Here is a 23,131-nt window from a genome sequence, read left to right as displayed (position 1 = left end):
GCAGGAATCCGATCCCATGTGCAGAAATTGTGATTGATTCCCAAGAACTGGTGAAAAAAAAAAAAAAAAAAACTAAAATAAGAATGCTGAGCTAGACAACCTAGATTATGAATTCTTAATTATTTTCCTCCTATAATCTTTTCTGGTTGGTGGCAGAATATTGGCTCAAAGCCAAAGATTATGACATCAAAGTTGAGTTATTTAGGCTTGACCCACAAACATATTTGTCTTTGGACATATATTGTTGTTTAGTACCAATATTCCTTATCCTTTGGGAGGGTCTTCCTGTAATGCCCTCATGTTTTTCCTTCATTTCTATGTCTTTTCATTTCAGTTTTTTGGGTCATTTCAAGCTGTGAACCAGGCCCTACAATGGCTGAAAGCAACTGCTTGAAAGAACTTCCAAAGGACTTGCATTGGATTTGTGCTTCAGCCTTGTTGATATTTGTTTGAGGAAAATGAAATATGAGGACAGTATTAACCAATATGTGGTTTGGTGTGGCTTTTATAAGATTTATTTACCTTTTTTAATGTGACTTTTTGGAAATTGAAAAAAGAGAGGTAAGTAGGAAGTAAAATGGAAGGGAATGAAAGGTAGGTGTGGGGGGTTGAGATGTAGCTAGGAAAGGGGCGGCTCGTCGAAACAAATACATTAACAAATAACACAAAACACATTTTATTCATCTGTATTTTTCTCTTGTATGAATATTTTGACAAAACGTGTGCTTAGCTTTTACAAAGGTAAGAACTATCTTATTATTTAAAACATTAAAAAAAATATTAGGGTGGCCACTGAGATTGGCCACGTAGCCACTGAGATTGGCCACATAGCCACCTTGTTAGAGTATACCATGGAGAGTTCAAAAATAATAGTCACAGTATAAGATTATTACTGACTTACACTTGAAGATTATCATTGAGTTTCAGTTGAATAGTTAAAAACTATCACCTAACTAACCAAGGTAGAATAGAAGTCTATTTGTATCTAATATGATTCTCCTATAAATAGGAGCATGTTATATTGTAAATATTACTCAGAGAAATAAGAGCTTAATGCAGCCTTAGGGCTTGATCTTGTGGATGTAGGTCATAGATCGAATCTCTATGTCATCTTTATCTTATTATTCCGCATTATAAATTCTTAGAGCATTCCCAGCAGCTTCCTCGTCGTTTTCCCTATATTTAAGGATTCAACCTACTTTTTGCTTCCCTATGTTAAAATATGCCCCAATAGCTTCCCTTAATCATTCCCTATATCATTAAAATATTTATTTATTTTATTAAAATAATATTTTCTTTTATTCTAAAAACATTTTTCTTTTTCTTTCCATCTCTCTCATCTCCGTCTTCTTTTTCTCCCTGACTTCTTCACTTTCATCTCCTTCTTTTCTTTCGCCCCAGCCGCACCTCTCTCTCTTTCTCGATCTCACTCTCTGCCTCACTCTCATCCCCCCACAGACCAGCAAGCATAGATCAAGAGGAACAACCAGCAAGCAAGCTACAATGATTTTGGTTTCTTGATGGGTTTTGATTTTTATTTTTATTTTGGTTTCTATTTTTTATTTATTTTGCAATCTACCTTTTTTGGTTTCTATGGTTGATTTTTGCAATCTACTGGAATTAGTTTCCTTAAGAGTTGAAAGTTGTACATTAATCTTGTCCCTGCGCCGCTTCTCTGGTTGGCTATGGCTCTTGGAAGTAGTTGCACCTCCATCTTCTCCAACCCCTCCTCCTTCAGATGGGAAGCCATGGAATTGAAATCTGGAGCTGGTGGAAGCTGAGACATGGGGCGGCAGAGGCCAAATTTATAGAACCAGCAAGCAATCTACTGGGTTTCTATTTCTATAGTTGATTTTGGTTTCTATTTTTTTTTTTTTTATTGCAATCTACTGTCTTCTTTTTTTGGTTTCTATGGTTGATTTTTGCAATCTACTAGGTTTTCTTTTTTTTTTTTTTATCTGGGTTCTTTTGCAATCTTCAAATGGCTTGTGTCCAGATGAAGTGCAGAAGACAAAGAGGACGAAGAAGAAGAACAGACAAAAATAATGGAGAAGTGCATAAAAAGATGCGAGAGGAGAGAGAGTGCTTTTTTTTTATGATTATAATAATCATATGGACTGCTACAGTAGAACTCCAAACATTGGGTTCAACTGTAGCAGCGGATGGTTTAAGGAACCATATAGAGAATCTGCTGTGGGAGGTTTTTTGTGATTTTTTGGACATATTCCCTAAATTTAGGGAATAGACTCCCTTATAGGGAGTCTGCTGGGAATGCTCTTACATGGTATCAGAGCAAATAGGTTAACGCCAATTGTTAGATCTTGGATTGCAATTTTCTTTTATGTTTCTTATTCTTTATTTCGATTGATTTCCAAAAAAAAAAAGAAAAAAAAAACAGTTCAATCCGTCAAACCAAATCCACTGGCAAAGCTACACCTTCCTCCGGCCATTCAAATCCACAGCAGCACCACAACTTCCTTCGGCAACACTCCAACATGAATTCTTACACACCTTGACCACTCTTTTTTTTTTCTTTATTAAAAAAAGGGAAAATATAAAAAAGCCCCCCAAACTACCAGCCGTTTGCGATTTAGCCCCCTGATGTTCCAAAAGTCATAAAGTAACCCCCCAAACTACCAAACAGTTACATTTTGGCCCCTCCGTTAGTCAAAACCATTAGTCTAGACGGGAACCACGAAACGACGCCGTTTTATTAGGGTTAAGTTACGAAAATGCCCTTGTTGGATTTTTTTTTTTAAAAAAAACCAGGAGCAAAACGACGCCGTTTTTTATTAGGGTAATAGTTAAATTTTGATTTTATTTGTTTAGTCTCTCCTTCTCCTTCACGCAGCCTCCTTCCCCCTCACCCGGTCCCCTCCTTCACCCAGGCCCCCTCCTGATCGTCGCCTTCCCCCGTTCACGCAGCCCCCCCGCACGGTGCGCCGCCTGATCGTAGCCTTCCCCCGTTCACGTAGCCCCCCCGCACGGTGCGCCGCCCAATCGTAGCCTTCCCTTCACGCAGCCCCCATGCAGCCCCGAGCACGGTGCGGTCTCGCGGCCCCCCACGATGCCGTCTGCCCGATCGTCTCCCTCACGCAGCCGGTCTCGTCATCCTGAAGGTAGCCCACTTTCCTGATTGAGTTTTTCCTATGGGTTTGGTTGTTTTGTTGAAGATTTTGTGGAGAATGAGTTTGGTTTTTTTGTATAAGATTTTGTGGAGAATGAGTTTGGTTGTTTTGCAGAAGATTTTGTGGAGAATGGGTTTAGTTGTTTTGTAGATGTATTGATGTTCTGATTTAGTACGAAGGAGGCTGCGTGAAGGAGAAGGAGAGACAAACAAAGAAAATCAAAATTTAACTATTACCCTAAGCAAAAACGGCGCCGTTTTGCCCCAATTTTTTTTTTAAAATCCCACAAGGGCATTTTCGTAACTTAACTCTAATAAAACGGCGTCGTTTCGTGGTTCCCGTCCAGACTAACGGTTTTGACTAACGGAGTGGCCAAAATGCAACAGTTTGGTAGTTTGGGGGGCTACTTTATGACTTTTGGAACATCATGGGGCTTAATCGCAAACGGCTAGTAGTTTGGGGGGCTTTTTTATATTTTTCCCTTAAAAAAAAAATACACAAAACGAGCCCCAAAATATATTATCAGAAGTTTGATTGAATTTTGAGGCCTCAAGGTATAGTCTCAAAAGGTTTTGTTCATGTATTCTAAGGTAAACCCAAATTTTTAGATTTGAGTTGGCACCTATCAACCTGATGACAAGTCATATCTTGTTGTGCAAGATTCCTTTTTTTGGATAAATAGTTCTGAATGCTTTCACAACCATAGCCTTTTTTGTTTTTGTTTGGAGGAATGCCAACAACTAGAAAACTACTAAGCTGCAAAACACTAAACATAAATAGATTCAAGCAAACCATCAAGGCCGGTGGTGGTTTAATGGCCCAATAAAATTTTTAAGTGGTTAAAGCATGTAATAGGGTGTGAGTTCGAATTTTCGCAATGGAGAATCCCCACGTATGCCTAATTAGTATTAATCGTCTTGAATTCACATTGATGCCCTGGTGGGGTTGGGTCAGGCTATCTTTCAGTCGGACTTGATAGAGCACTTGTGATTCTCACCGTCTAGGCTCCTCCTGTGCGGTTCCCAAGGAGTAAATGCTACTATGGTCACACCTAGGTAAATAGCCTAAAAATAAAATAAAATAAAATAAAAAATAAAAAATTCCAGCAAGCAAACAAGAAATTAGCTAAATTACAAGCCGTTTGTAATTAGACTCCTACGTAAAAATAACACAACTGGCTCTAAATGACAAAAATACAGAGTACAAAATACTATGTTTTTTTTTTTTTTAACACTCGATGTATTCCAGCTGAGATATGTCTTTGAGTTTATAATATTTTCGAAGTGACATGGTATTCCTCTATCTCTCATTCATCTCCTATCCATCTCTTTTTTTAAATTCACCATTAGATATGTGCCTATAAATTCAAGAGAATGATAAAGGCACAACTTTTTAACACAACTTTAGCCTAACTTCTTCCTTATGTGGTCTTTTTTTTTTTTTAAAAAAAAACAATTAAAAAATTAAAAAATGTGCCCAAGTATCTTGAAAGATTGAAATGACTCTCATGTAATTTTTCAATGGTAGCGGGAGAAAGTTTTCTTTTAAATTAGGTTGAAAAAATTCTTCCAACTCAGTCTATTAAATTAGCATCCATTTGTAAAACACGTAATTAAAAATGCATGTGAGAATTACATGCATGTTCTAAGAACAAATGACAGTCTGAGTTGGAAGAATTTTCTCCGACCCATGGTGTAGTGCTTCTATCATTCTGTGTCAAAATCTTATCAAGGACAATAAAGGCAATCAGAAGGGCCAATCCAAGGAAAGTATGAAAAAAAAACTGACAACCACAACTTGTTTAGTCCAGCCATCATATTCATGGGAATTTCTTAAATCATCTTTCTCCTGAAATAATGTGACAAACAAGTGAGAATTAATACTCACCAATAGGGTCACTGTAAACACTTGACGGATTCATTACACCTCTTGGGTTTGAATACACTACAAATATATAGAAAATTAAACCATAAAGATACAATTTATTTCCTATATGCAAAGAAATAATCATTTATTTACAGGGAAAATAGGCATGAGTTAATATTTCAAATCTCTAAAATGAGTATCATATTCATACCTCAAAATCACCAAATAATGTGTGGATATTTTTTTCGTTTTAATTAATAAAAGAAAAAGGCTCTGTTCGTTACCTGATTTGGAGGATTTTTTTGCTTTGAAAAAATATTATGACGTGATATAAAAGTGAATATGTTTTTTTTTCGAAAACAAAAAACAAAAATTTTAAAATATTTTCTTTTAAAAGAGATTAAAAGTTCAACTTGAGGATTGAAAATATCAAGTTTGAGCTGATCCATTATCTTAATGATGTCATGTACATGCGATCATATTATTTTAGATACATGACACACCAGAGTGTACACAACCTGGCAAGTAGATGAACTGCAAGATGGCATACAAGCTTTAGTGGTAATTTATTCATACTTGTTGAGAATAATTCTTTCAAAGATTACAAAATGATGGTACACATCACTTCTAACTACATTGAAGCACCCTGTATATAATTTCTGTAAATGCATCTGTATATAATTCCTGTATCTGATTAAAAGAGAAACAACAAAATTTTGCTCCCTAATTAATATTACAAGCTTTTCCACTTTGCACCAGAATTTACTAGTTTGATATAAGCATTCTTAAAGTCTTCAAAGAACATATTCTGACTTTCAGCATACTTTGTGATCCATCTGTGCATTAAATGATTCCCAGTTAAATCACAAAATGAAGAACATATATTGCACCAAACATAAAAATGCTAGCTCACAAGGAAATTATGTCATCACTCTTAAATTGAAACTCCATATGTCAGTGAAGTGTCATTCATATTCCCTGTGTGTGTGTGTGAGAGAGAGAGGTGGAAGTACTAACAAACTAGTAATGCAAAATCTGTGAATAAGTAAGGACAAAGTTTTCCTTGGAGAAATTCTTCGAATCCAATCTATTAAATTGACATTTGTCGTAAAAGCATATGGAGGAAAACTTTGTTCTAATAAAACTTCAAGATTAAGTTGAATGGGTTAGGAACAATGTGTGAGAAAACTAAGACAATGTGTTTAAAGTTGAGGATTTGGAAAATGGTTACAGATATTTTTGCAGAGTGACCATCACTCTGCCAAAATTTTTTTATTTTCTTTTTCTTAAATCCTCATTGTAAGTTGTTATATAACCCAATATTCTCATATACGTCCAATGATTTGTGAATTGTCAAAGATATCTATATTGCTTCTACACCTCATAAATTATTTGCATTCAGATACATTTTTCCAACAATTTATAGAACAAACTCATATCCTACTATAGCTCTTGAGTGCTCAGCCAAATATTGAAATTGTAAAACAGGACATGTTATAAAGGAAGCTAAAGTGGTTTCTGAAAGACGAAGAACCTTAAGCATTCATCATCTTCAGTAAGTGCACGATCTGAAGGAAGCCCAACCATGCTTGACATACCACCTGCATGTGAAGAACAGAATCAGTTTTTGAATAATAAGAGAAGCAAATTCTGATGATAAAAGATGTAATTTGCTTAAATTAAATTTTTGCACACTAATTTAGCAACAAAAATGCAAATAAGAATTTCAAACCCCATCCGACTCTTCCCTTGCAATCATACCTCATCTATCATGCATTAATCTTACCTATTTATAAAGGCTGGAGTTGAGCCAGTAGCTTAAGGCCCATAATGGCCACATATGGCAGGGTTTAAAGAAATCAAAAGAAAGTATTACCACGGAAATATCTCAGGCCAAAAAGAAAAAGGCAATGACTCATAAACAACTCAGAATATTACTTGAATAAAATGAGTATTATGTTCAGTTATCTACCTGAAGACATCCATGGCTTCTGAAGAAGAATTTTGAAGTATGAATTGTCAAAAACAGTTGGATTTCCAAATCCTTTACTTCCAAGAGTATGAGCTCCAGATAGAGCAACAAGATCTTGTGTTCTGCACAAAAATTCAACAGAGTCAGGTTGCTTCAAGTAAGATATCAAGGAAGTTAATTATGGTAAAATATGCCAAAGATGCTACCTATAACCAATGAACCACTAAGGTTTCAGTTACATGTACATCTCAGTAAATAGCCTATAAATCTTGACTAGTTAACAGCTTTATCAGCAATTCATAGCTTTGCCACATGGGGTCGGGCATAAACGTGTATTTGAGCTTCAAATTTGTCAAATCCACATATCTACAAGTAATTAGAAACAATATTGCAGCATGTAAGCATTAAATCACAACATGGACTCCATAATAAGAAATACAACCTATAATAAACCGAGTACCTCACATACAAGGGACAGAATTTGCAAGTGTCATACAAGAATTCATGAAGAGTCTTGGCCAGCCTTGATGCTTCTTTCATTTTCTAGTGTCTACACAATATATATTTTAGGAGTGCTAGTGTCAGTTAGGTCCTCAGTGGATTATGCATGCGTATGCGGTGCCCGACCAATGTCATCCTCCACATGACACATGGAAGGTGGGCATGCCGTGTAACACATGGTAGCTTATAATGGATGCCTGACAATCAATCAAGCAGTGTGGTAACACTAGCATTTTTCCATAGTTCTTTTAAAGAGTTTTGAAACACTGGCTCATCATAGTTTTGTTGAGAAACAGTGTGGTTGGTAAGAAAACCAAAGAAGAAAAAAAGTTGGAGTTCCAAAAAAAAAAGAAAGGAAAAGTTACATCAATTAATTAGAATAGCAGTCTAATGACAAATGAATGGTAGAGGTTAGATTTCAAATTGTGAAAAATCCTAGATTCAAAAAATTTATTTTCTTTTTCTGCCTTTTCTGACCTACCAAACTGAGCTTTAAATAAACTAAAGAACCTGTTTGACATAAGTATCACCATTTAGTCAGGCACTACCAAGTGTGTTATGTTAAAGTTGATAACAAAAAGGGAATGGACAAAGTTTATTAAAAGGCTGAGAACTACAGAAGAAAAAATTGATATTATAAACACATTTACCTAACTCCCCCTTTAAATTCTGTGTTATAGCTGTCCAACCAACAAGTTCACCTTAATGCTTGTGTCCAAGGAATTAATAAAGAAGAAAACAAAAAGATGAAATTATATTAGATTCATCCAAATTAGTTATAGATAAAGTCATCTAACAACCAAAAAGTGGTGATCCGTCTTTTCTAAAGCACAACATCACAAGTTACTTACGTCAACTCTACTGAACTCATGACAAAGATGGAGACTGTTGATAAGTAAACAGCTTTACAGGAGGAACATGTTAAGAAAAATTTGCAATATATAATATTCATCAAAATACATTTTGCAATGTATAAACTCACGTTAAGCCTTTTCTTTGAAAGCATTGCTTTAAACCAGGAGCATCAAGAGATTCTTGAGGAAGTTTTCCTTCCGGATCAGGCTCCCTATTAAGAAAAAGTAATTGGTAAAATTATGGGCAATGAGCCCTCAAATAGGCACTGTCAAATTTCGTAAATTCGGCAGAAGACCAAAATATAACGTTCTCCAAATTAAAAAGTAAACATTAAAGGCAAACAACTCAATTAAAAATTATCATTGAAAATACAAGCTTGAGTTTAATTTCATGAAGCATCTTAAGATCCAGAGTGGATCCAATATTCTGTTTTCTGCCATATACCATCTTAAGGGAATAAGCTAGCCTCTTACACCGAATCTAGTCTGCCCAATAGAACTGGGATTGTTGGACCTCCACATAATGAAACTGCTTCAGCTCCCGCCACAGCAATCATGTCTGCCCATGACACTAACAATGGAAAATTCCAAAACATGTTGGCAGGCACCACAATATTCCATTAATATTGAAACGTTCAAGTAGTGGCATTTCAGAAAATAAAAACCTGGTTGTATTGCATCCACTTCAGTCTTTGCTTTCTCTAGAGTCTAAAGAACAATTCATATACTGGGTGTTAGCCGGTCAGAGACCATATTAGAGTTAATCAGTAAGGCTTTATGTTAACATTCAAGTAATTCAGAACAATAAACTTTTCATGGAAAGTGACAAGGAGATGTATAGTTACATACATGTGAAATGTAAGTCTGCATATAAGGTAAAAGTTATATGAGATAGTAAAAGGTGCGTGTCTCTGTGTGTGCGTGTGTGTGAGAGAGAGAGAGAGAGAGAGAGAGACAGCATGCCTTCATAGGTTTTTGGAGACCTGCATTTTCTGGTCTATCAAGTTCATACACAACGGAACCATTCATGCCACCTGCAGTTATCATAACGATGCATATTAAATGTAGAGAAGTGAAAGAAAAGAAGAGTCGCAATTCGGTGATAATATGGGCTTCACAAAATTCAGAATAAAATGTGTGATTGTCTTTTATATCGTTATCAATTGACAACAAAGCAGAATTTACTCACTCCTGGATTCTTTCTCTTATCATCATCCTACTAAAAATCAAATTATCTATAGCATTTGCAGCATTTTCCAGCCAGAAAATGAACCATTAAGGTGAAAGAGATGAAAAAAGAATACAAGAAGTCAAGGCCCTCCTATAGATGGCACCTAAAATTTGAACACATGTAGTCCATTAATAGCTTATTGCTTTAGCCAGGTACCAGTCATGAATACCGAATTCTTGATGTCATTAAAAACCACCGCGGATATGTTTTGGCATTCATCAGTGTCATGATAAGTAGTTGCTCCCTAGTGACTGTTGGTGAAAATACAAACCATAGCCCATGCTTTGTTACCAGTCACATACCTTAGACTTCAGCCTTCACTAAACCCAACAAACAGCCTCAATTGTCCTTATTTTTACTTGTTGTGAGAAAAATCATGCAACCTAAATTCTGTTATCAGCAACTATTTAGTCATTAAGATCAATCTTTTCAAGCTCACTTGGAACCATAAGGCCTCTAATTCTCTTTCCTATTCTTCAGAACATTAAAAGTAATTTTTTTCCCAGACCTGACCACAATCAGGCTATCATCTGACTTCTACTGGCAAGCATGGCAACTAATTACAAATCAGACATATAATTCATTGTAAAATAACACATCAAGATTGGCAAACCAATTGAATTTTTAATAAAAGAAAGAATGGAGCATGATATATCCTACTAGTAAGCATCACGCACATCATACTATCACTCTAGAAAGCATTTTCACAAGATCATTGCCTCCAGAATATACCTGAATTCTCATCCATATCAAAGGTTCCTGCATCATGAAAAACCAAACGAAGTACACCGGCTGCCTTTCCCTTTGACAATACCTTCCTCACTTCTTCCTTTAGGAGCATATATTCACTAGTAGCCAACCTTCAATATTTATAGAGAAGTATCATGTAAAACAGCAACAAGAGCAGAAACTCATCAGTGAATACAAAACTACACAACTCAATAACATCTCATTAAGTAGTTTGGCTGTTCTCTTCACACTGATGCATCCATAAATTTGTGGCATATATGAATCTCTTCTCATTTATTTCCTTTTCTTTTTTTTTCTAAAGCCAGGAGATATTTACAAAATCAATGTCAATTTTTTGCGGATAAGACTTAGTTTGATTGACAATAGTCAAAAGAATTCTGAGGTATTGACATTTTCTTCCAATAATATTTGGAATTACATGCATATGTTCTATTCCAACTACAACGAGGAAGAACAAATGAGAACCAGCATCGATGAGGCTTCATATCATAGACAAGTCTATTAAAACGGGCCCCAATTTGAAAATCCCTACCTTTTTTTTTTTTTTTCCTTTTTAGTTATTAATTTAAACCACTTGAGAAAGTTCCCTAATTTCACAAATTTAATAGAATCTAATAACACCCAAATGAAAGAATCATCAAATTGAGCTGATATCAACTATCACTACTGGCCATTGACACATTGGCATTTTTTTTTTAGTTTCTAGTTTAGAAAACTAGCAATCTTCAGGGCTGAAAATTCAGCTAAGCCTAAGCGTTACCTACTTAGATTAGATTCATCTATTACTTTGACAAGAAAAGTATTCAATCCAGAACAAAGCTATTAAAATTAAACACTAAGAAAAAGTGAGGAATTTGGCCTTGCGCTTACCCAGCCATCGATGATTCATTCAAAAGAAGAAGACATGGCAGTGTGGCCACGAATGCAAGTGCTTTCCTTCTACTTGAAATTGAAGCGCAAAAGAGATCTCGAGCTGTAACAAATACAAACCAACAACAAAAAAATCGAGAAAATCATATTTTAGTATGAAAAAAGCTTCTTCTTTTTTTCTAAATTTTTTTTTTTTTTAAGGAATATATATGAAGGGCTTTGCCTGAGCCTGAGTCATTCTCGGTGGCAACGAAGGTGCGAGAGGAAGCTCTGGGCGTACTGGGGCGGGATTGGATTTGGACCGTTGGGAAAAGTGGACGTTGTGGTCTGGCGGGAAATATGAATTTGAGAGAGAGAGAGTGAGAGGAAGAGGCGGTGGAGGCGGAGCAGTGCAGGAGAGAGGGCTTGAAGTGGAAGAGAGTTGCTGATGAAGTCATTTGTCCGTACTGTTTGTAACGGACGGTTGAGAATGAGCGGATTATGCTCTGCAGATTTTTTTTGGAACTTGGAAAGCGGAGTGTCGCAGGAGGAAGAGGATCCTCTCCTCCGTTTCAAGTTTTTTTTTCTTTTTTTTTTTTGGAATATGATAAATAAGTCGGTACTAATTTTAAAAAGGTTTAAATATTATTTCAATACACGTAGTTTGCACTAAAATTAAATAGCCACATTAATTTTTAAAAATATCACAAATAGTACATGTGGTAAGTCAATAAACCAACTTGATACCTTTATCAAGATTTTGTTAAGTTTTTTAACGAAACGCCACATCATCCTTACATGTAGACCCCACGTAGCGTGTTACTTGAGTTGTTGGGTACCATGATATATATATATATATATATATATATATATATATTAAAAAAATCCAACCAAAGAAAAAAGAAAAAAAGAAGAAGAAAATACGTTGGGGGTGGTTCGGCCACCCTAAGCCAGTCGTTTGGGGGTGGTCGACCTACCCCCAGGGCCCAAGTGTGTGGTTCGGCCACTACCTTGGGCCAAATCCTCAATTTTTCTCATGATTCTTCTCTCGTCTCTCTGCTTCTTTTCAAAATTACTATTGAAAAGTGAGAGAATAGGAGAATGATCATAGGAAGCCCTTTGATTGAATGTCCCTTCACATACTTTGACATCTTGAACCAATGAAGTGGGATAAAATTTCTTGATTTTGCACTATTTAATCATAATCAAAGACTCTTCATTTACAGAGCGGGCAGCAGCTCATAGCAATAGTATTACAAATATTGAGCATTCTGACAAAATTTACAAGAATATAAAAAGCAATGGAAAATAATACATGACTAAAACTCATCTTCAGCAACTGTTATCTTGGGCCTGAAAGCCGCACAGCAGAAAGATAGGCATCACTATTGCAGTCCGATGGGCCTGAGGAGGTGCCTTCCTCACTGCTTGATTTGAAGATACTGTTGTACATTCGAGCACCCAGTGGAGAGGAAGTTGGAGGCCGAGGCACAGCGCTGAGACCTTCAAGCATTTGGACGACTTTTGTCATGGATGGCCTGAGCTGCATATCTTCCTGTACGCACCACAATGCAACCTTAATAGCAGTAAAAACTCTCTCATCGTTTTCAATATCTATTGTCAGCTTTGAATCCAGGATGTCTCTTAGTTTGCCTTCTTCCAGCATCTTAAAAGCATAGGATGGGAAATGGGATTTCTCTGAAGTTTCTATTGGATCAAAGTTTTTTCTTCCACCAATGATCTCCAACAGCACCATCCCATAGCTATAAACATCGCTCTTCTCTGATATAGCATAGTTTGTGATCCACTCTGGTGCAAGGTACCCCCTCGTGCCTCTTAGGGTTGTGAAAACATGGCTTTGCTCTCTAGTCATTAGCTTAGCTAAACCAAAATCTGAGACTTTGGCATGGAACTTATCATCAAGAAGCACATTTTCAGGCTTTATATCACAGTGGACAATCTTGGCATCACAATCTTCATGGAGGTAAGCTAGTCCTTTTGCTGTTCCCACAGCAATGTTGAATCTGGTGTCCCAATCCAGCAGGAACTCATCCTTGTTTTTCCTAAAAATCCATTTGTCTAAAGACCCATTTGGCATGAATTCATAAGCAAGAAGGCGATGAGCTCCTTCGGCGCAGAAGCCTTTGATCCGCACCAAGTGGAGATGATGGATGCTGCCAATGGTGCTAACTTCTGCTCGAAACTCCTTCTTTCCTTGTCCAATGCCTTCTAACTTCTTCACAGCCACCCGAGTCCCATCAGGGAGGATCCCTTGGTAAACTGAGCCAAAACCCCCTTGCCCAAGCTTCACAGAGAAATTATTAGTCGCAGATCGAAGATCTATGTAACTAAAACGGATTGGCATCCCCGACAAGTTCTCCAAGAAATTATCCTCCTCTGAAGTCTCAAGGGGAGATTCAGGCAATCTTCTCTTTTTTCTGTAGTATCGGAATCCCAGATAAAGTAAACCCGCGATGACAAGTATAGTTCCAATAGCTATAATCACAACATATGGGAAGCGTTTTTTGCTGCTTCCATCCCCTCCAGGGCTTCCATTGGTCAAGATCTTAATGTATGTAACAAATCCAGAGCCATTATCGGAGTTTTGGAAGCTACCTATCTGGTCAAACAGAAAGCAATTTCCTGTACTGTTTTGGAAGAACAAAGCAAGGCATGAGCAGTTACCATTACAGGAGGCTTTGCAACCATCCAAATCAGATTTAGAAAAGGGTGAAACAAACCCAAGTGCAAAATAATTGAGCCAATCCCCAGCATTCACAAGCTCCATAGAACCATCCGAGCCGCCGCATGGAGAGACAATCCCAGTGTTGCAATTTGAGGTACTAAGAACTGAAGGGCATTGGCATCTGTTTTCACTGACACATATGGAATATGCATCACACGGTTCCGGGGTGCTGCATCGGTCGCTCGGTATTTTTGTTGATGAAGCAGGACTTGTTTGTCCACCTCCAAGATTGTAGAAAGAGATAAAGCCATCATTTCCTAAGACTGCAATCCAAGTGGCAGTTGGGTCAGAGCTGTCTGAAATAGTCAACTGCCGCAGCAACGATACTTTGTTTTGATCATAGAACCTCCATGAAGTTGCTTTGATAGATGCCACAGCGACCATGCCACCATCTTTGTTGATGGTAGTTCTGATGTCCTTACTCATAGTCCAATAAGGCTGTGGATTTTGAAAACCCGCAGAAAGTATCATGTCGCCGGACTTGATCTCAAGAATATAAGTCAAGTTATTGGAGCTAGGATCGCTTACAAGTCTCAGTCCTTCAACAAAATCTTGGTTTGGTAATAGGGTATCCGTGGGATGGCTAAAACTCTGCCAAATTACTTTACTTCCATTCCCAAGCAAAACCAAATTCCCTGATTCCTGCAATTCCATTGCAGTGCTTCCTGTGCCACCAGTTCCTGTTGACCAAACCACACGGTCTCCTTTTTGTAAGGACACATTGCCCTTTTCATCGAACACAAATTTATCAGAGTTTGAAACTGGAGAACCTCTATTTGCAGTCCACACAACTTTTAAACTCTGCAAGTGAATGATTGCTAGTAGGAACAATGTGACATCATTTTCGGTAGTGATAAAGCCAAAAGCAAATGTCTTGTTCACGGATAAAAGAAATTTTCCATCGTTATCAATATACAACATCTGAGATGCTTCAAATCCAGGATCAATCTTGCCAATACTTTGATTACTAGCCAAACATGTTTCGGATAGGAGGTGGACAGACAAGCACATGAATGCTAGGAAATGAAAGAAGCCCCGGGTTTCCATGGTCTACTACTCCCAGAACTTAAAATTCACCTGAACTGGGGAAAATCAAAAAATCAAATGGAAAGAAGAAAGCATTGAAAATAGAGAGACAAAAAAGGAGAAGCAGGATGTGGAAAAAGAAAAACCACTCTTCAACCCCAAAACAAAAACACTCAAGGAATAAGAAGACATGTCAAGCAGAATTGTCCTAAATTCAGCAAAAATCCCAATGAGAAAACCTATGATTCAACTGCCTATAGATGGACTTGTTTTCCATTATCCCAAGCTCCTTCAGCTTTTCTATCAACCCAGTACCCTTTGAATCTAACTTAAAAACTCTGGCTACATCTACATAGCTTGAAAATCCAAAAAAAAAAAGAAAAGAGTGTATAATTAGGAAACGACAGTAGGAAACATGTTAAGCCCAAGTACTGCAATTTCACAAAATTCTATCTTTCATACCCAATAAGCACCCAAAAAAGACCAGAAACGAAGAGAATCGATGGTGACAACTCCTGGGTACTATTCACAGCCACAAATTGAAAGAAACCCATGCATGATATATGCATCCACTTGAATTTTGTCTTGTCCTGAGAGCAAGTTGCAAAAAACCACAAAAAAAAAAATGACAAACGAAGGATATTCAGAGGAAGTATCTCGCACAAAACAACAACAAACGGATGGATAATACAAGAGAAAACAGACAAGGGGGATGCTCAAGGCTGGATGGCTCTTAGTTCTTACCTCATTCTGCTGGTGAGGATGAAGAAAAAAGTGAATTTTCGGACATGGGTCTCTCTGGGTTTTACATCTATTTCTGCTTGTGTCACATGGTTTCAAAAGGCGGGCTGCAATTCATTGAAGTCTGACAGATCCAATGAATTCCACCGTGCAAAAAGAAAAGAGTAAACAAAAAAACCCAATATTTTTTCAAACAAAAGAAATTTATTTTATAAACGAACCACCGTGAAAGATCACGCATTACGCATATACAACGTGGTTATTGAAGATTTGAGTCTGAAATGACTTTTCGATGTTTTGGTAGGTCAAAGATTATTGTGCCTTGTTTTTTTCCTACGTACAAGATACTGCGTTTACACTGTTCGCGTTCGGCTGTCCCTATTGTTTCTTCTCTTTCATTGACTCTGCATGTAAGTATTCTATTTGTTAAATCACTAAAATTAAATTCATAAGAAAATTAAATATATTCATTTAATTAATATTTTAATATGAATTTAAACTGACCTTAATATTTAAAATATTTAATTGAATTAGAAGTTAAAAACTAAGATTGAGTATGTTCAATAGAACCTAATTGTAAGATTTTTATATTTTATCTTTATGACGTTGTAATCTCATAGCTTTGATTATGATTTATCAGAACTTTATACTCTTAATCTTTTTTCAATGAATGAATATAAAAGATTTTCATTAAAAAAAACTAAGACCTTGAGAGTTTTGCATTGATTTTATGTTAAAGATGAGGGTTAAAATGTCTTCAAGAGGTAGTTCAATTGGCTGAGACCATGCCATTAAAGTGGAGGTCACTAGTTTGAATCCCCCTCCCCCTCTTGTGCGGATATATCAAAAAAAAAAAAAAGATGAGGGTTAGAAACCATATTTTTATATTACAATTATCTCTCAATGTGGACTTGGCAGTCTAAATCATATTAAAAGAAAAATTAAAATTTTGTCGGGGTTGTTATGTTAGGGTCGGATAAAATGGTAATTTTAATTTTTGTTTAGACCATTTTACCCTCATGTTTTAAGTAATCCGCTCTTCTTCATTTCAAAAGAACTGAAAGGATCTTAATTCGTTACGTTAATATTGTAAAGTAATTATAGGATAAGATGTAGTATATATAAATATTATTATATATTAGAAGCAAATTTTCTTCCACCGCAAACTCATCTAGTCTGTGAGTGGGAAGGTTAATCTACGGATCACTCTTGTCTGTATTGGGATTGGAGGCACTATCTAGAGGTATGGCTGAAGAGTTGGAGGCTTTATGGGGAAAATTTTCTTTGACGGAAGAAGAACAAGATGGACTTGAGGTGGCTGAGGAGGATGTGGAAGAGATCACGGCCAAAGGTTCTCATTGTCTGGTAGGAAAGCTTATTTCTGACAGGTTCATTGGGAAGAGAATCATCAGGGCAAAGTTGATAAGAGGTTGGAGGCCGACCGGATCACTGGAATTTAAGGTGCTTGGAGAGAATACGTTTTTGATGGACTTTGAGCATGAATGGGATAAGATTAGAGTTATGGAGGGTCGTCCATGGATCTTTGAAGGTCAGCTTTTTTCGGTGGCCGAGTATGATGGTGTAACGCCGCCAAGTGAGATGAATTTTGACACGGCGGCATTTTGGGTTCGTATGTATAAGCTACCACTGTCGTGTATGGGAAGAGAGATGGGGTTTAAACTGGGAGCAATTATCGGAGTTGTGGAAGATGTCGACACAGATGATGATGGCATTGGATGGGGCGAATTTCTCCGTGTGAAAGTCCAAGTGAACGTCTTAAAGCCGTTGCCGAGAGGGAGAATCCTTAAACTGAAAAATAAAACTTTGTGGATCCCTTTCCAATATGAAAAGGTACCCAAGTTTTGTTTTCATTGTGGGGTTATCCGCCATGGAGTTGGGGGATGCGTGAATGAGGAACTACGTTGGAAACATGGAAAACCAAAGGAACCGGAGTATGGGCCGTGGTTGCGAGCAGGCTCGCCCAAAAGGCGTTCGGAGAATAGAAGGGGCAACTATGGCGAGGATGAGTTTTTCCATGAAGAGGACAGCTTTCATGGCTCTGCATCGGAGTCACGGCCAGCTACTTTCCGGCCGGCGAGAGTCTCAACCTCGGACAGTAACGGACGCCAGAAAAGGAAGGAAACACGGAGCGAAGAAGGTGGGATTTCATTAAATTCCGCTAATTTTCCTGGAGCTGTAGCTGGTGTATTCCCTGGTGGGCAGCGTGATCATTTAATGCAAGATATTCCAGAGAAGGAAACGCACGGTGATCAAGGGAATTTAAGGAAGGTATCCGTTACTTCTCAATGTGGAAAGAACGTGGGGCAAAAGGGAGAGAATTGTGGAGAAAAGATGCGCTTGAATGAGACAAACAGACAAGCTGAGAAAGGAATGCTGGACACGGATGGAAATTATGGACTTAAAACCCATCAGGCCACGTCAGAAGGCTTTTATGGGGATGCAGTTTTTTCACCAACAAAGGAGAATATTGGGCCTTATTCTCACGTGGGCGGTGACCATCTCTCACCAAGAGTGGAAAATGGGCTGGTAGGCCCAAGGAGTGTGCCAATTCGCTCATGGAAAAAACGAGCACGAGCGAAACAGGGAGATGCTACTGAAAGGGCTGACCGGACACCAACCTTGGGGAAAAGGCATGCAGATGACGATGGGAATCCAGAAAAAAATGAAAAAGAAAAGAAAAAAGGAAAGAAGGTTATGGAGGGGGAACGAAATGCTGAATTTATGATGGCGGTGGCTGGTGCTCAGCCCCGCCAAGAGCCATGAGTATACTTAGTTGGAACTGCCGGGGGCTTGGGAACCTCCGGACAGTTCGTGACCTTTGCCGCTTGGTAAAGGAAAAGAAACCCAGTTTGGTTTTCCTTATGGAAACCAAACTTACAGCTTCTCGGATGGAACGATTAAAATTTCAGTTGGGATTTGGAAGCGTTTTTGTCGTTGACTGTGTGGGAAAGAGCGGTGGTCTAGCTCTATTTTGGAAGGATGATGGAGTGGTGGAAATCCAAAACTATAGCCGCCGTCACATCAATGCTACAATAAGGAGTGAATATGGGGCTCAACCGTGGACCTTAACTGGATTTTATGGCAATCCCGACGTTTCAAAAAGAAAAGAATCTTGGAACCTCCTCCAGCATCTCCGCTCATTATCATGTAATGAGTGGATGTGTGTGGGGGATTTCAATGAAATTCTCGCAGACTCGGAGAAGGTAGGTGCTAATAAAAGGCCTAGGTGGCAGATAAGGGCGTTCCAACAAGCATTGGAGGCGTGCCAACTCTATGATTTGGGATTTGTGGGTCCAAAGTTCACTTGGAGCAACAAGAGGGAGGAGGGGCATTTCATTATGGAGAGATTGGACAGAGCTATAGCCAATCCAAAGTGGATGCAATCATTTCAGAACTATGAAGTGGAGGTATTGGCAAATCGATCTTCAGACCATGCCCCAATTTTTGTACAATTCCATGTAGCAATGCGTAGCCAAAGGAGAGTAGAAAAGAGGTTTTTTTATGAAGCTGGATGGGGCAAGCAGCCAAGCAATAAAAACTTAATACAATCCGTATGGAGCGTTAACAGGCCAGGGCCCAATCCATGGCAATCATTCTCAATAAAAGTGGAAAAGTGCAAGAGGGTAATTAAACGGTGGCAGATTAAAGAAAAAGGGCAGGTTGACCAGCAAATACAGAAGAAAACGGAGCAGTTAAAGAATTTACAAATGGTGGAGACTCAACCGGAGGGAGAGAAAATTCAGTTGTTGCAGCAAGAGGTGAATGAATTAATTGAAAAGGAAGAGCTGCAGTGGCGACAACGGGCAAAAGAACACTGGCTGAAAAATGGAGATAAAAACACAAAATTTTTTCATGCTAGTGTGAAACAAAGGCGTCAAAAAAATAAAATTCTCCGAATTGAAAATGAAGAGGGGATTTTATGTTCCACACCTGCGGATATTGTCAAAGCCTTTACGGATTATTTTCGGAATTTATTTTCTACATCTAATCCAAGGGGTCGAAGGGAGTGTCTTGATGGGTTGGAAAGGAGGGTAACTCCAAGCATGAATGAACAGCTAGAGAGGGAGGTCACAAGGGAGGAAATTTGCGGCGCTATCACTCAAATGGGGGGTCAAAAAGCTCCGGGACCGGATGGTTTGCCTGCCTGTTTTTACCATGACAACTGGCCCACTGTTGGGGAGGAGGTATGTATTCTCGTTAAAAAATTTTTCGAGTTGGGTACATTGAATTATGATGTAAATCTTACCCATATTGCGTTGATTCCAAAAAAGAATAATCCTTCTAAGGTTTCAGAATTTCGACCTATTAGTCTTTGTAACGTGTTATATAAAATTATTTCAAAGACATTGGCTAACAGGTTGAAGGTGATTCTTAATGATATTATTTCTCCCCATCAAAGTGCGTTTATCCCGGGAAGGCTCATCTCGGATAACGTGTTGGCGGCGTATGAAACTATGCATTCTATGCATTCCAGAATGTGGGGGAAAGTAGGATATATGGCCCTTAAATTAGACATGAGCAAGGCGTACGACCGGTTAGAATGGTGTTTTTTGGAGAAGGTCATGAGAAAAATGGGTTTTGGTGAGAAGTGGATTGGCCTTATTATGAAGTGCATTTCTTCGGTGAGGTACTCCATTATCATTAATGGGAATCCAGAAGGTAACATCCAGCCAACTCGGGGTATTCGGCAAGGGGATCCCATCTCCCCATATCTATTTATTTTGTGCGCTGAGGCCCTGAGTACTCAACTATTGCATGCGGAACAAAATGGAAGTCTCCGAGGAGTTCCTACATCACCAAAAGGGCCGCGATTGAATCATCTATTTTTTGCGGACGACAGTCTAATTTTTTGTAAAGCCACTGCACAGGATTGGCAACGACTGTCTTTAATCTTGGAAGGGTATGAAGAGGCTTCGGGACAACGGCTGAATAGGGAAAAAACGTCCATCTTTTTCAGTCGGAATACACGAAGGGAGGTTAAAGATCTTATTATTCGATTGGCAGGGGTGCCAGTCACCCAACGGTATGACACATATCTGGGACTTCCAGCTTTAGTGGGAAACTCTCGAATTAGAGAATTTCAGAGCATCTCAGAGAGAGTCAGGCGACGGGTTACGGATTGGAAGGTGAAGCTCCTCTCACAAGCTGGAAAAGAGATCTTATTAAAAGCCGTAGTTCAAGCTATTCCCACGTATAGCATGAGCATCTTTTTGCTCCCAAAAGCCTTATGTAAAGAGATCAATGGCATTATGCAGAAATTTTGGTGGGGGAATAAGGAGAATGAGAAGAAAATACATTGGATGAGTTGGGAAAAAATGGGTCGGGCTAAGTCACAAGGGGGGTTAGGCTTCCGTGACCTCCAGGCTTTCAACAAGGCGCTTCTTGCAAAACAATTGTGGAGATTAATAACTCAGCCAGACAGCTTGGCTTCAAAAATTCTAAAGGCCAAGTATTTCCCACATGGTACCCTTAAGGAGGCCAAAGTGGGAAGTAGACCGTCCTTGGCTTGGAGAAGCATACTTGCGGCTAAGGATTTATTTTTTGCAGGCTTAATTTGGCGTATTGGGAATGGAGAATCAGTGTCAATTTGGGGAGACAAATGGATTCCAACTCCATCGTCTTATTCTATTCAATCTCCTTGCCGAATCCTCTCAAGAGAAGCAAAGGTGTGTGAATTGATTGAACCGTCATCTTCAAGGTGGAATATTCCTCTGATCAAGGAAATATTTTGGGAAGAAGAAGCGGAATTAATTTGTGGACTGCCACTGAGTAGATATAACAAGCATGACAGATTAATTTGGAAGTTCACAAGCTCTGGAGAATTTTCGGTGAGAAGTGCATACTATTTGGAGATTGATAGAAAAACAGAAAATTGTGGTGGAGGCTCAAATCAATCGAGGCTCAAAAATATTTGGAAGACTATATGGGATTTGAGGGTGCCTAATGCTACGAAGATGTTCATATGGAGGGCATGTAACAATATTCTCCCCACAAAAGTAAACCTTAAAGCTAGAAGGGTGTTGGAGGATGCTACGTGTATATTTTGCACTAGAGCAAGTGAGACAGTTTCCCATGCACTTTGGGTCTGCCCAGCAGCGCAGGACGTATGGAGCACCAGCCGCAGGTCACTGCAGAAATGTGCTTGTATGGAGGACGATTTTTTGGAAATCTTTGAGTTTTTGTCTTGCAGGTGCACCACGGAAGAGATGGGAATATTTGCTTGTACTGCTCGGGATATATGGAAGAGAAGAAATGAAGTCATACATGGTGGGCTTTTCAAGCACCCAAAGGCGTTGGCACAAGAGGCAGAGACACAATGGCAGCTATGGGAAAAATCTGTTGAGCAGCAGGAGGACCAAGCCGAGACAGCACCCAACGAGCCTGCTCCTCTCCTGCGGTGGACAGCGCCAGCTTTTGACACATACAAGGCCAACTGGGATGTGTCGGTGAAACCAGGTTCCAGGCGGTATGGTGTGGGCATCATCGTTCGGGACTACATGGGCCAAGTGTGTGCAGCTGCATGTTTTGCCTTCGAAGGACGTCCGGACCCTACAGTGGCGGAGGCGATGGGGGCTCTTTGCGCCGTGGAATTTTGTCGAGATTTGGGCCTCCACAATATTATGTTGGAAGGTGATTCCAAATCAGTGGTCCAAGCAATTAGAGAAGGGGCAAGTTGGTGTAATTTTGGCCAAATTATTGAAGATATCCATGCTATTTTGCCGGGTTTTAGGAGCTGGAGAACGGAACATGTACGCCGTGCCGCAAACGAAGCAGCTCATGGATTGGCAAGGGCAGCTGAAATTACGGGGGTTGATAAAATTTGGATGGAAGAAGTCCCGGAGGTTGTTCATGATATTGTTGCTTTAGAGCAATCTGCTCTTATTGTTTAGAGCTTTTTTAGCTCTTGGTATTTAGAAGCTTTATGCTCTAGATGTTGTATTTCCCCAGATAATTTTTTGAATGAGATGAGTCCTTTATTCAAAAAAAAAAAAATATTATTATATATTAAATTATTGGTCATTTCAAAAGTTTTAATGAATAGGGAAATAATATTTAATTATTTAATTAATATTGACTTGTAGATAAACAAGGATTTTTTTAAATTATTTTTTGAGCCGTTTTTAAGGGTGAGGAGGGAAGATGGGAGTTTGCATTGAATGTGAGTAGTTGGAATAATTTATTGCAGAGTTGGAGGAAAGTTGGGAAGGCGTTGAAAGTTGAAAGTTTGTGTAACCGACTCATAAGTCATACCCGCCCGAAGGGCCGAGGAGGGCACTGTGGCAATTTGGACGGTGGGCCCCTACTCCCTATTTAATTACATCTAAAGTCAAAAATACTATTTCGTGTACATAAAGAGTTAATATTTATATCATTTTAAAAAATAATAATTAAATAACGTGAAATCTTATTTAACTTTAAGGGTAATTTCACTGAAGACCTTTGAAC

The 23,131-nt window shown here is 38.6% G+C and overlaps 3 protein-coding genes across 8 annotated transcripts; 1 reads left to right on the top strand and 2 right to left on the bottom strand.

The window, feature by feature from the left end:
• Window positions 1–5,570: 5,570 nt before the first annotated feature.
• On the bottom strand, window positions 5,571–11,728 carry LOC132188992 (putative L-ascorbate peroxidase 6). 3 transcript variants are annotated; one of them, XM_059603453.1, is made up of 11 exons: window positions 11,396–11,728; window positions 11,173–11,275; window positions 10,285–10,412; window positions 9,285–9,355; window positions 8,987–9,029; window positions 8,796–8,892; window positions 8,450–8,533; window positions 8,118–8,147; window positions 6,967–7,088; window positions 6,529–6,595; window positions 5,571–5,830 (listed from the first exon to the last, which is right to left on the bottom strand). In XM_059603453.1, exons 1-11 carry the CDS (start codon window positions 11,607–11,609, stop codon window positions 5,728–5,730), a joined length of 1,062 nt encoding a protein of 353 aa, XP_059459436.1. In that variant the 5' UTR covers window positions 11,610–11,728; the 3' UTR covers window positions 5,571–5,727. The 3 variants fall into 3 exon arrangements, 2 of the variants coding, with proteins under 2 accessions (XP_059459436.1, XP_059459437.1); XM_059603454.1 differs by lacking the exon at window positions 8,118–8,147; XR_009440987.1 differs by lacking the exons at window positions 5,571–5,830; window positions 6,529–6,595; window positions 8,118–8,147 and adding an exon at window positions 7,173–7,332 and having other exon boundaries at window positions 7,018–7,088.
• Window positions 11,729–12,353: 625 nt separating this feature from the next.
• Window positions 12,354–15,910, bottom strand: LOC132190553 (G-type lectin S-receptor-like serine/threonine-protein kinase SD2-5). 4 transcript variants are annotated; one of them, XM_059605577.1, is made up of 3 exons: window positions 15,668–15,910; window positions 15,386–15,513; window positions 12,354–14,979 (listed from the first exon to the last, which is right to left on the bottom strand). In XM_059605577.1, exon 3 carries the CDS (start codon window positions 14,942–14,944, stop codon window positions 12,494–12,496), a length of 2,451 nt encoding a protein of 816 aa, XP_059461560.1. In that variant the 5' UTR covers window positions 14,945–14,979; window positions 15,386–15,513; window positions 15,668–15,910; the 3' UTR covers window positions 12,354–12,493. The 4 variants fall into 4 exon arrangements, with proteins under 4 accessions (XP_059461560.1, XP_059461562.1, XP_059461559.1 ...); XM_059605579.1 differs by having other exon boundaries at window positions 12,354–14,974; XM_059605576.1 differs by lacking the exon at window positions 15,386–15,513.
• Window positions 15,911–16,909: 999 nt separating this feature from the next.
• On the top strand, window positions 16,910–18,448 carry LOC132189616 (uncharacterized). The gene has a single exon (XM_059604363.1). The coding sequence runs from the start codon at window positions 16,910–16,912 to the stop codon at window positions 18,446–18,448; it is 1,539 nt and encodes a 512-aa protein (XP_059460346.1).
• Window positions 18,449–23,131: the final 4,683 nt, after the last annotated feature.

The sequence above is a fragment of the Corylus avellana genome, chromosome ca8 (assembly GCF_901000735.1).
Source record: "Corylus avellana chromosome ca8, CavTom2PMs-1.0".
Lineage (NCBI taxonomy): Eukaryota > Viridiplantae > Streptophyta > Magnoliopsida > Fagales > Betulaceae > Corylus > Corylus avellana.
This window is presented reverse-complemented; position numbering and strand designations above follow the sequence as displayed.

Bases quoted from the DNA above. Each gene is read 5' to 3' on its own strand.
- LOC132190553 (XM_059605577.1), bottom strand. From the start codon at position 14,944: ATGGAAACCCGGGGCTTCTTTCATTTCCTAGCATTCATGTGCTTGTCT.
- LOC132188992 (XM_059603453.1), bottom strand. From the start codon at position 11,609: ATGACTTCATCAGCAACTCTCTTCCACTTCAAGCCCTCTCTCCTGCAC. The intron at 11,276-11,395 runs GCAAAGCCCTTC...TATTTGTTACAG, and splicing joins CGAGAATGACTCAGGCTCAG to CTCGAGATCTCTTTTGCGCT. The intron at 8,534-8,795 runs GTAAGAGGCTAG...TTTTCTTAATAG, and splicing joins TTGGGCAGACTAGATTCGGT to GGAGCCTGATCCGGAAGGAA.
- LOC132189616 (XM_059604363.1), top strand. From the start codon at position 16,910: ATGGCTGAAGAGTTGGAGGCTTTATGGGGAAAATTTTCTTTGACGGAA.